We start from the raw sequence: 11971 nt of genomic DNA, 5'->3' as shown, positions 1-11971 counted from the left end.
TTTAACCCAAATCATCATCTGTTCATATTGTGATCATAGTTAAATAGATTTATGATGTAGTATAGCAGTTGTGTGCACATGCAAAATTCTTACCCGTTGGGTGAAATCAACAGATTACACACATAATGTACAAATCAGGAAGTGGCACCATTGCAATACGGAGCTGACAAAATAACTGAATAGGAATTAGTTGCCTTTGGGGGCGCCTGGATGGCTGTCAGTTAAGTGTCCAACTGTTTCGGCCCAGGTCATGATCTTCCGGTTCCTGAGTTTGAGCCCCACATCAGACTCTGCGCTGACAGCACGGAGCCTGCTTGGGATTCTCTCCGTCACTCCCCGACTCGTGCACTCTTTCTCAAAATAAACATTAAAAAAAAAAAAAGGAATCAGTTGCCTTTGTAGAGGTTGGGGGTAGGCAAACAAGGGATTTCCTTCTCTCATAAACTGTCTTGACTTTTTGATTCTTTTAATTATATACCTGTTAACAATTTAAAAATGAGGAGCCCAGAAAGACACAGGCATGGGTGAAACTTAAATATACCGGTATCACAGCAGGTTACATGGAGGGCTCATTTAATAAATGGAGCTTAAAAATTGGATATGAATATGGAAAAAAAAATTTTTAACTTTGAGAATCCCAAGCAGGCTCTATGTTCAGCACAGAGCCTGATGCGGGGATCAATCCCACAACCTTGGTATCACAACCGAGCCGAAATCAAGAGTCAGACACTCAAATCAACCGAGCCACCTAGGCGCCCTTTTTATTTTTTTAAATTTACATCCAAATTAGTTAGCATATAGTGCAATGATTTCAGTAGATTCCTTAATGCCCCTTACCCATTTAGCCTATCACTCTCCCACACCCCCTCCAGTGACCCTGTTTGTTCTTCATATTTAGGAGTCTCTTCTGTTTTGTCCCCCTCCGTTTTTATATTATTTTTGTTTCCCTTCCCTTATGTTCATCTGTTTTGTCTCTTAAAGTCCTCATATGAGTGAAGTCATAGGATTTTTGTCTTTCACTAATTTCACTTAGCCTAATTCCCTCCAGTTCCATCCACATAGTTGCAAATGGCAAGATTTCATTCTTTTTGATTGCCAAGTAATACTCCATTGTGTATGTGTATATGTATATACGTGTGTATACACATGTATATATGTGTGTGTGTGTGTGTGTGTGTGTGTACACACACACACCACATCTTTATCCACTCATCCAACGATGGACATTTGGGCTCTTTCCATACTTTGGCTATTGTTGATAGTGCTGCTATAAACACTGGGGTGCATGTGCCCCTTCGAAACAGCACACCTGTCTCCCTTGGGTAAATGCCTAGTAGTGCAATTGCTGGGTTGTAGGGTAGCTTTATTTTTAGGTTTTTGAGGAACCTCCACACTGTTTTCCAGAGTGGCTGCACCAGCTTGCATTCCTACCTTTTTAAAATGTTTATTATTTTAGAAAGAGCACAGGGGAGGGGCAGAGAGCAAGGAGAGAGAGAATCCCAAGCAGTCTCCTTACTGCCAGCACAGAGCCTGGTTGCAGGGCTCAAACTCACCATGAGATCAGATCATGACCTGAGCCAAAATCAAGATTTGGACATGTAACTGACTGAGCCACCCAGGAACCCGTTGTAATTTATTTAAGTAAGCTCTATACCTAATGTGGAGACTGAAATCACAACCCTGAGATCTCATGCTTTACCAACTTGAGCCAGCCAGGTGCAACAATGACAGTCAATCTTCTGTGTCAACTTGGCTAAGCTATGGTATCTAGTTTATGGTCAAACCAGTCTAATTGCTGTGGAAGTATTTTTTAGACATGATTAACATCTGAAATACTCTGAATAAAGATTACTTTAAAAAAAAAAAAAAGCTTACTTTCCATAACATGGATGGGTCTCATCCATTTGGAGGGCCTTTACAGAACGTGAGGTCCACTAAGAAGGAATTCTGCTTCTAAACACAACTATTCCAGGAGTCTCCAGCCCTATCCACCTGCCCTTTCAAACTTGCCAGCCCCTACAATCTTTCTATACACATCCTAATCGCTGTATTTCTCTGAAGAACTCTAGTAAGTGGACTAAGCTCTTAGATAACAAAAGTAAATCTTTAAAACTCTTAGTAAAATATATAATTATCTTTGTAGACTTTAAGGTAAAAATTTCTTAAATAAGACCAAAAATACCATAAAAACTGACCAACTTGGTTATAATTATAAACCACTGCCTATAAAAGATATGTTAAAGAAAATTAACAATGAAAAGATATCAACAAATGTTCCTAATTCTATTCATTAATATGTTCTTTCTCAATCTTTGTCCCAATCTTTCAGACCTCACTTACCAGTTTTACTTCGTTGAGAATTTTAGTTGTCCTGTTCTTTTCTTGCCTACATTTTTATATAGATCAGTCTTCTTGGCAGACAAGCCAGCGAGGCTCTTCAACATTACCACATGTGAACTCTGCTACATATCCAGTTACCTAATTTATGAATTCTTCTTTAATCAATCACAAAGCACTCTAGAAACTTGCAAAGAGATCAGTCTTGAATAATCTAGGCCTGCTAATCTGAATAACATTCAAGTAAATTAGCTAAAGCATGCTTACCAATTCCTCTAATTAATTTCAGTTCTTTTAAAAGAATCGTTCAAACTACAGAAAACCACCAAGCAATACGGAACCTTTATTTTTAACGTAATTTCTGTACATCTGGAGTATGACAGTAATCCTTTTACAAATGGAACTGATTACTAGAATAAACAATGACAAAACCAAACTGGTATTTGAGGTGAATCCACAGGGAGTTTAAGCTTCAAATCCAGCCAAGAAATTTGTCACAATCTCTTTCAGCTTTGCATCTGACTGTTCTGAGATCTTTCCATCAGTCCTATTCGGAAATGAAAAACAGTTCATCAGTTCAGACCTAAACAAAAATTCAATGACTAACTACAAAACTCAAAAGAATTTTACCAAGACTTTGTATCTTAAAAATTATAAAAAAGAGGCTACCGATTGTGTTCATACCTGATGTTGCCCAACAGAGCTTGGTGCTGGCTGATAACATGAGCCAAGAAAGCATGCTCAAACTTTGTGATCTTGCTAGGCTCCAATTTATCAAGATACCCTCTCACACCAGCATAAATAACAGCCACTTGTTCTTCAATAGCCATGGGAGCTGAAAGCAAACAAAACAATGCCAAGTGAGTTGCTCAAATAAATGCCATATTAACAAAGTCAGAGAAACTTACCTTTTTTTCCAATTATGAACATGTCTCCTCCATATCACCTGCTCTCACATTCTCTATGAGAAACCCCACATTAATACTCTCCCACTTCTGTCCCCAGGAAAAACTTTTTTCCTTATATTTGCAAGCCTTAAAGTGTTATCTTTGGGCATATTCCATAAGCACGGTTTATCATCTGGCAGTATTTATACTGTTTGAGACATAAATAAGTTGCCGACATTTTATAGCAAGGTAAACACATACTAACATTCTTTTAAATCTGCCCAATTCCATTCTCTCAAAGCCAACACGGAAAGGGGCACAGGAAGGGATCTGACAGATTTTAACTCTCAAAAGTAGTAAGTATGTTTTAGTAAGTTTTCCTTCAAATAATGACAATACCTGCAATACAAGTATAATAGGCATCGATCACATTCAAAACACTCCATCTTGGGGCACCTGGGTGGCTCAGTCAGTTAAGCATCTGACTTCAGCTCAGGTCATGATCTCACGGCCCATGAGTTCGGGCCCCGCATCAGGCTCTGTGCTGACAGCTCAGAGCCTGGAGCCTGTTTCAGATTCTGTGTCTCTCTTTCTCTCTCCTCCCCCGCTCATGCTGTCTCCCTCTTCTCAAAAATAAATAAACGTTAAAAAAAAAAAAAAATTCAAAACACTCCATCTTTAATGAAAGGTAACAGTATGTATCGTAGCTTACATAGGGAGCTGTATGATATTCCCAAGCCCTAACACACAGTAGGAACTTGATGACATGAAAGAACAACTTACAATACTGTCCTTGCTTCAGCAACTCAGTCAATCGCACACCACGACTCAAGAGTTGTTGCGTGGCAGCGTCAAGGTCAGAACCGAACTGGGCAAAAGCAGCAACCTCACGATACTGAGCCAATTCCAGCTTCATGGTACCTGCCACCTGAAATACAGAAATGGTTAAGTCATGAAATACAAAAATACTTAACTTCACTGACAAAGAACAAATACATTGTGATTTTAAACTAAAGACACCCCATCTCCTTGACAAAGTGATGCAAATTACCTGCTTCATGGCCCTGGTTTGAGCAGCAGATCCGACACGGGACACAGACAAACCAACGTTAATGGCAGGGCGGATACCTTTGTAGAACAATTCTGTTTCCAAGAAGATCTACATCATACAGAGAATACACATGATAATGAGCTTAAAGAAATCAAGTATTTTCAAAGTTAAGTCAAAAAACTGAAACCCGGGGCACCCGGGTGGCTCAGTCGGTTGAGCGTCCGACTTCGGCTCAGGTCATGATCTCAGTCCATGAGTTTGAGCCCCGTGTCGGGCTCTATGCTGACAGCTCAGAGCCTGGAACTTGCTTCGGATTCTGTGTCTCCCTCTCTCTCTGCCCCTCCCCTGCTCATGCTCTGTCTCTGTCTCAAAAATAAATCAAAACATTAAAAAAAAAAAAATTTTTTTTTTTAAAAACTGAAATCCAACATCTCCAAAGAAGAATGTTGTCTTCTTCTCATAGTAAAGAGTCCCTCCAATCTTTCACAGCCCATATCAAACTACATATTCTGTTGGTAAGATTAAAAGATGTGAGACGAAAAAAAAAACAGATTATGAATTTATATTAAAATATATGCAGATAAAGTGATAGGACCTCTGAGATATGCTTCAAAACTACCTAACACGGAAAATAGTGAGACGAAAAAAAAAACAGATTATGAATTTATATTAAAATATATGCAGATAAAGTGATAGGACCTCTGAGATATGCTTCAAAACTACCTAACACGGAAAATAGTAGTGGCTATAAATGAAGCAAAAATGAGGTCCACTATACCACGAATTGAAATGGGTGAGAGAGATGTGGGGTTCATTATACCCTTCTCCTTACTTTTCTATATATTTGAAATTGTCCACAATAAAAAGTAAAAGGCATTTAACAGATCGGTTCATAAACACCAGCCTCAACCAATGCCTTGAAGTCATCCAAAGCTTTTACATTTATTTAAGCATAAAATACCTGTCCATCAGTGATGGAAATGACATTTGTTGGAATGTAAGCAGACACATCACCAGCTTGTGTTTCTATGACTGGTAAAGCAGTCAAGGAGCCACCGCCAAAAGAATCGTTCATTTTCGCCGCTCTTTCTAGCAGACGAGAGTGTAGGTAGAACACATCACCAGGATAGGCCTCACGACCAGGGGGTCGGCGGAGCAGCAGAGACATCTGACGATAAGCAACAGCCTAGAGTATAGAAAAGGGTTACGAAGTTTAGTTATTAAAAGCTAAATTTGTCACCTTCCATTGTGGTGCAAACACGCAGATTCTAAAAATATATATACTCTGACCTGTTTGGATAAGTCATCATAGATGATCAGAGCATGTTTGCCATTATCCCGAAAATACTCTCCCATGGAACAGCCAGAATAAGGAGCCAGGTACTGAAGCGGAGCAGCATCAGAAGCAGTAGCTGAAACCACGATGGTGTACTTCATGGCATCTGGGAAGAAGATAAATTTTCAGTTTTACAAGATTATTAACGTTTTGATTTTAGAGACTACTATAATAAAAATTAAGTGCTTCACTAAGTCATCTATCAAAGTCAGGTTAGTCAGAACTTCTAAATGGCACCTACTTTAAAGAAACTGACAAAAACCTTAAAACGTATCATTGTTTTACACTATTTTCACTTGTTTTTATTTATTGAATTACATGAGAAATTTCAATTCATTAGGGAGTAATTAAAACCAGTCTTCATTCAGTAGAAGCTATCCTAAGATTAGCAACAATAAGACTCCCACCAAACAATAATAAGATTGAACAACTTCTTTTCTTATAAGCAAACTCTACCTCCAACGTGGGGCTCAAACTCACAACCCTGAGATCAACAGTCACATGCTCTACCAACTAACTGAGCCAGCCAGTTGGACTGGCCCCAGGACTAAAGTTCTTTAATACCTGCATCTGTAAGTCTCTTCACCAACTGGGCAACAGTGGACCTCTTCTGACCAATAGCAACGTAGATACAGTATAGCTTCTTCTTTTCATCAGTTCCATCGTTGAAACGTTTCTGGTTAATGATTGTGTCAATAGCAATTGAGGTTTTGCTTTAAAAAGAGAAAGTAAGCATGAATCTTAGTAAATACTTCAAAATTCGCAACTTAAAAGTACTACTGCTAATGCTCATCGCATTCCATTCTTCCTATTATATCTAAAGCATTTACCATTCCAAGCCTGAAAAGTAACCTTTCCACAAGCATATTTTAGTTAGAACTTTTAACAAGCTTTACCCAGTCTGACGGTCACCAATAATCAGCTCACGCTGACCACGACCAATTGGCACCAAGCTATCCACAGCCTTAATGCCAGTCTGCATTGGCTCACGCACAGAAATTCGAGGAATGATCCCAGGGGCTTTCAGGCCAACTCGCCTACGGGTCTTGGAACCAATTGGACCCTGGTAAACAATAAAAAGTGTCCCCAGAACAATCAGTTTTGATGTCTGTTAGAGGCTACAATCACATCTAATAAATGTTAAACGTACCTTTCCATCAATGGCATTACCAAGGGCATCTACGACACGGCCCAACAGCTCCTCACCAACTGGAACATCCACAATGGCTCCTGTTCTCTTCACAATATCTCCTTCTTTAATCAGTTTATCATTGCCAAACACGACAACACCAACATTGTCAGGTTCCAAGTTCAGAGACATACCCTACACAAAACACACAATCAAACACCGACAAAACTTTAGTACTTGTTCCCCATACATTAACACTACATATTATGAAAATACCTAGTAAAAAAAAAAAAAAAAAAAAAAAAAAGTCTTGTTCTTTAGATCTGGTTTACCCAAGTATTTTTCCAACACCCTTCTTTGGTCAAAACTGCATTACGATAAGCCTAACATGCTCCTTTATCACATCCTCAAAGAACTAAAAGAAGCAAAAAAAAAAAAACCTCAACAGGTTAAGCTTATTTCACTGCATTTCTTTTGTCTATGGCTTTTGAACTGGGTGATCAGTATGAAATAAAATCATCAACCCGAAATTTTAAGACACAGTTAATTTGCATCTTTTTATCTGTGAGAAGTTCCATACACAATTTAAAGAATTACCTACTGAGAACTCATCAGGTTAGTAGACAGTGAAATTAAAAGCTACTCAAACAAGAACAAAATGCCATAATGTAACAATGATGGGTCATCTCTCCTCATTATAAATTTATTTCAAAATGGTAAGATTTTTAGGTCCCTAATCATTACTAAGGAAAAAGGTTATTCCAGGAACAGAGTCTGGTCAGTAATGAAAGCTTTGTAGAAGTACTTGGAACAAATACAGAGGAATATCATGGAATACCACTGGATGTACAAAATCTTTAATCTAAATCTTAAGATATTCAATACAGCAGTCACTAATCACATGTGGCTATTTAAAATTTGAATTAACACCATCTTACAAAGTCAGAGAAACTTACTTTTCTCTCTAACACATCTCTATACATCACCTACTCTCTGTGAAAAACTCCACATTTTACACTCTCAACAGCCTCACATATGTAACAGTTACTACATTTACAGCAAAGACACAGTATTTCCATCATTGCAGGAAGTTCTATTAGGCATTACTAAACTCTTAGATCTTAAAAGCTAAACAGAAACTCAGAGTTCATTAATTTCACTTCAACTTTCAAAACTATGTTAATACACATACACTGAAGATATGGGAGATTACATTTTTAGCCAAAGACTAACACCCTGGATAAAACTTTTGGCTTTGTAATTATTCTTCCACATCAAGGCTCTTTTTCCACACTGGACACTACCCAGAGGACCAAGACTGTCTTCTCCCATGTGTGGGTAATCCTACTCCCCCTGGTCCACCCATATCACACTCTGCTTTCCTCAGAAAACAACTAGGTTCAACCTAATGGAAAGTAGATTTCTATCAGAGAGCTTCTGATAACTACACTACCCTACCTCAACAATAATACATCTACTCTTACTAGAAATACAAACTCAATGACTTTCAACTTTCCACCAGAAATGAATTTAAAGTTATCTAATGCTTTTGTATAAGATGACGTTAATGGCTGCAAAGAGTATACCATTCTTAGAATCCAGATGAATGTTTACTCAATATATATTTTAGCACTAGTGGCTCCAACTGATATATACATCAATCCTCAGAGTAAAAACTTTGGTAACTAAAAACCCTTAAGTTTATTCTTTTCACAACTTATGATAATCACTAAAACAATGAACAAGTTGAGATTTAAAGTTAAACAAAAAAACACTAGCACAATCTCTGAATTACTAATGAATAACTCAGAGACCAATCCTAAACCACCAAAATCTCATTTTATAATTTACCTTTAAACCTGAAGAAAACTCCACCATTTCTTCTGCCTGAACATTTCTCAGCCCATGTACACGGGCAATACCATCACCAATGCTTAGGACACGCCCAGTCTCCTCAAGGTCAACAGAGGTATCAGCTCCAAGAATGCGTTCTTCAAGGATAGAGGACACTTCGGCAGTGCCTATTGAGAGGAAAATTCCATTGCAAAAATAGCCTGGTCTCAAGATTTTAAAACCCACTTCCTCAACAATGTAAAAACTATAGTTTTGTAATCACAATAACCAAATTACTCTAAGATGTAATATAATATACTTGGCTCTATTCGAAAAAGCTTAGTACCTACCATTACTATAAAAACAAATCCAAGTGATTAAGAATCTGTATCTATGTTGAAACCAGACTTTTTGGCTAAACTCTATAGGAAGTTTAAAAATACAATCTATTTTTTAAAAGCAACTGTTAACAAAGTATAAATATCTTTCTTTTTAAAAACATGCAAATACTATTCTTCATCTTAGCATGTGGGAGATTTACAGATTCACTTTTTTTTTTTTAAATGTTTATTTATTTTTGAGAGAGCGAGTGAGCAAGCTGGAGAGGGGCAGAGAGAGGGAAACACAAAATCTGAAGCAGGCTCCAGGCTCTGAGCTGTCAGCACAGAGCCCAACATGTGGTTGAACTCACGAGCTGTGAGATCATGACCTGAGCCAAAGTCAAATGTTTAACCTACTGAGCCACCCAGGTGCCCCTATGGATTCACTTACTTAATTTTTAGTTCAAAAGCTCCAATCACATCTCCAAAGGAATTCCCTAACCTACAGCATCTTCCTATGCTCACCTCCCTACTTCTCTATCCTATTTGCAATGTGTAAATTTATAGATTGCCATATATAGATTAGCAGCTATCACCGTCAAAAAACAAAGGTAAAAACTGCTTACTTTTTTCTAATTTTTTTTTGGAGAAGAAAAAGAAATCTTTCATAGTTCAGAACGGATGCCCAGCACCTGATATGTGTACTTTCTGTTTCCACCCAAGGGATATTGTATCAGAGAAAAAAAAAGTTGTAGGGGTGCCTGGGTGGCTCAGTCAGTTGAGCACTGGGACTCTTGTTTTCAGCTGAAGTCATGATCCCAGGGCTGTGGGACTGAGCACCGCAGCAGGCTCCGCATTGAGTATGGGTCCTGCTTAAGATTCTCTCTCTCTCTGCCCCTCTCCCCTGCTCCTACACATGCTCTAAAATATCTTTTTAAATAAATGAAAAAAGAAAACAAAAAAAAAGGAAAGAGCTAGTAACATGATAAAATATTTCACTAGAACAAGAAAACCTACCAAGATAGGGCTAAATGGCACATTATGGGCTAAGAATCTGGGATTTGTGGTAACTAAATTTGAAAGAAAAAATTAACAGATGAAAATAAAAAACCCCAACAGTTATGTTACCTATATAACTTATTTTTTCACTTATTGACAAGACAGTAACTGTGGGGTATGTACACTTAGAAATACTGACTTACCAGTCTTCTGGAGACATGTGTTAGAGGCATGGAGGTTCCTTGCAGCAATGAAGGATGATCCCAAAGCATTTTTGGAGACCTAACACATAAACATTTTTAAAAATATGATTAAAAAAAAAGCTTTTATAAAACTGGCAAGCTTAAACAAATGTTGGCTTACTCTGATCACGTTATCAGTGAAAATATTAATTATATCAAAATATTTTGCTTAAAATTGGAAGACTATTAATCATATAACAAAGTAGCTTTTGATATATGAGAAAATCTATTATGCAGCTCCTGGCAATGCTATAAGTACTCTATAAAAAGCAAATTTTAAAAATGCAGTCATGCAGTCTAGGGGCATCTGGCTGACTCGGTTGAGCACGTGATTCTTAATCTCAGGGTCGTGAATTCAAGTCCCAAATTGGGCACGGAGCCTACTTTTAAAAAAATAGTAACGGCCTATTTTTAAAAGCAACAGTTACTAAATTATCTTTTCCTTTAAAGGCACCAGTTGCTATTATTTCATCTTTAGATATATTTCAGTTGAATTGTGAAAATTCTCAGTAAGATAAATTGCTTTCCAAAAGGGGCAAATATCAATAACATATCCTATTTTACTTAAAAAAAAACCAACAAACAAACAAAAATTGAGTTGTAAATGTTAGAGTTTGATTAGAAACTAAGTATGGCTGTCTACTCTTTTTTTCCTGCCTTTGACAAAGCCTATAGCAATCTGGACCCCCTCCTTCTCCTTCAAGTTGTAATGCCCTAATTTTGGTCACTGGCAATTCTAAATCGACTACTTTCTCTAGGACCAGATGAAATCCGTTAAAAATGCTCTTTGATACCAGTTCCATTATGACAACAAAGTATGTTTATTTCACCTTTGAAACTGAGATTATGTTTAACATGGAAAAAATAAGTAAATGTAAGCCTTAACTTCAAGGGCGATAAGTAATGAAGGGAGAGCATTGACCTTCACAGGCATTTTCTAACCTATGTTCTATCTTACTTGAGTTCTCAATCACGGTCTAACGATTCCTCAAGGACGAAATCTTAAAACATGTCAAAGTAGCACAACACAAAGCAGTCTTTCTACCTGAGGCAATTTAGGATTCGCTGCTATCACTGCTGTCACGGTATCTGCCACATGAAATGCACATTTGCGCCGTGTTTCGCTACTGTTTCAATATTCAGCACTAAGAGATGGCCTACTGAAGTATTCAGAAAGGCACCTTCATTTATTGCTTTCCCCTGAACCGACCTCCGGGCAGAGGTGAAATGCCGGGGCCCGCTGACCTTCATACAATGTCAGGCTTCCTTAAACCGCTTCAACGAGACATAGCCAACAGTGCTCTGACCTTCAGTGGCACAGTCCCGAAGAATCAGCGGAGACAAGCCTCGCGGTTTCAGAGCAGGCATCGGAGCTAGAGCTCCAACACTGACCTTCACCCAAGGCCCCTCTCGGGCAGTACTCAGCTGAAGTCGGGAACCCTCCCCGAGACCCTATCTCTGGACAGCATCGAGGTCAGCACCTCCCCCGCACCGCTCTGCACCGTCCCGCGCGGATGGCCAGCAACAGGCCCTTGTGCCTCCTCCCTGCCCAGCCCGAGCAGCCAACAGTGCAAGATGGCGGCGCCCGCCAGCCCCTCACCCTCCTTGCAGAAAGAGCTCTCGAGTCAGCACACCACCAGCCACCTGCCGGGCCACCTCCCTCCCGCCGGTTGCCCGCACTCACCAGCCCGGCCCGCCTAGGCAGGGCGCGGGCCACGGCCGCGGCGACGCGCACGGACAGCATCTTTGTAGCTCTACTTAGGGTGGTTCCTCCGCAGCCGCAGCCTCCGGACTGACTGGGACAAAATGGCTGAGCGGCAAGGAAGGTCAAGGCAGC

General features: G+C 39.1%; 1 protein-coding gene and 1 long non-coding RNA gene across 2 annotated transcripts; both read right to left on the bottom strand.

Annotated features, from left to right (window-relative positions):
* Window positions 1-2657: 2657 nt before the first annotated feature.
* On the bottom strand, window positions 2658-11948 carry ATP5F1A (ATP synthase F1 subunit alpha). The gene is made up of 12 exons (XM_040478926.1): window positions 11819-11948; window positions 10096-10174; window positions 8592-8761; window positions 6762-6935; window positions 6508-6674; window positions 6176-6324; window positions 5566-5717; window positions 5237-5461; window positions 4276-4383; window positions 4008-4152; window positions 3022-3172; window positions 2658-2884 (listed from the first exon to the last, which is right to left on the bottom strand). Exons 1-12 carry the CDS (start codon window positions 11876-11878, stop codon window positions 2803-2805), a joined length of 1662 nt encoding a protein of 553 aa, XP_040334860.1. The 5' UTR covers window positions 11879-11948; the 3' UTR covers window positions 2658-2802.
* Window positions 4677-5230, bottom strand: LOC121032978 (uncharacterized). The gene is made up of 2 exons (XR_005791632.1): window positions 4999-5230; window positions 4677-4894 (listed from the first exon to the last, which is right to left on the bottom strand). It is a non-coding gene; the product is annotated as an uncharacterized LOC121032978 (long non-coding RNA).
* Window positions 11949-11971: the final 23 nt, after the last annotated feature.

This window comes from Herpailurus yagouaroundi, unplaced genomic scaffold (assembly GCF_014898765.1).
Source record: "Herpailurus yagouaroundi ecotype Mexico unplaced genomic scaffold, PumYag 142, whole genome shotgun sequence".
NCBI classification, from domain to species: Eukaryota; Metazoa; Chordata; class Mammalia; order Carnivora; family Felidae; genus Herpailurus; species Herpailurus yagouaroundi.
This window is presented reverse-complemented; position numbering and strand designations above follow the sequence as displayed.

Bases quoted from the DNA above. Each gene is read 5' to 3' on its own strand.
- ATP5F1A (XM_040478926.1), bottom strand. From the start codon at position 11,878: ATGCTGTCCGTGCGCGTCGCCGCGGCCGTGGCCCGCGCCCTGCCTAGG. The intron at 5,718-6,175 runs GTATTAAAGAAC...TCTTCTTCCCAG, and splicing joins GAAGAGACTTACAGATGCAG to ATGCCATGAAGTACACCATC. The intron at 2,885-3,021 runs GTATGAACACAA...ATTTCCGAATAG, and splicing joins GCTCTGTTGGGCAACATCAG to GACTGATGGAAAGATCTCAG.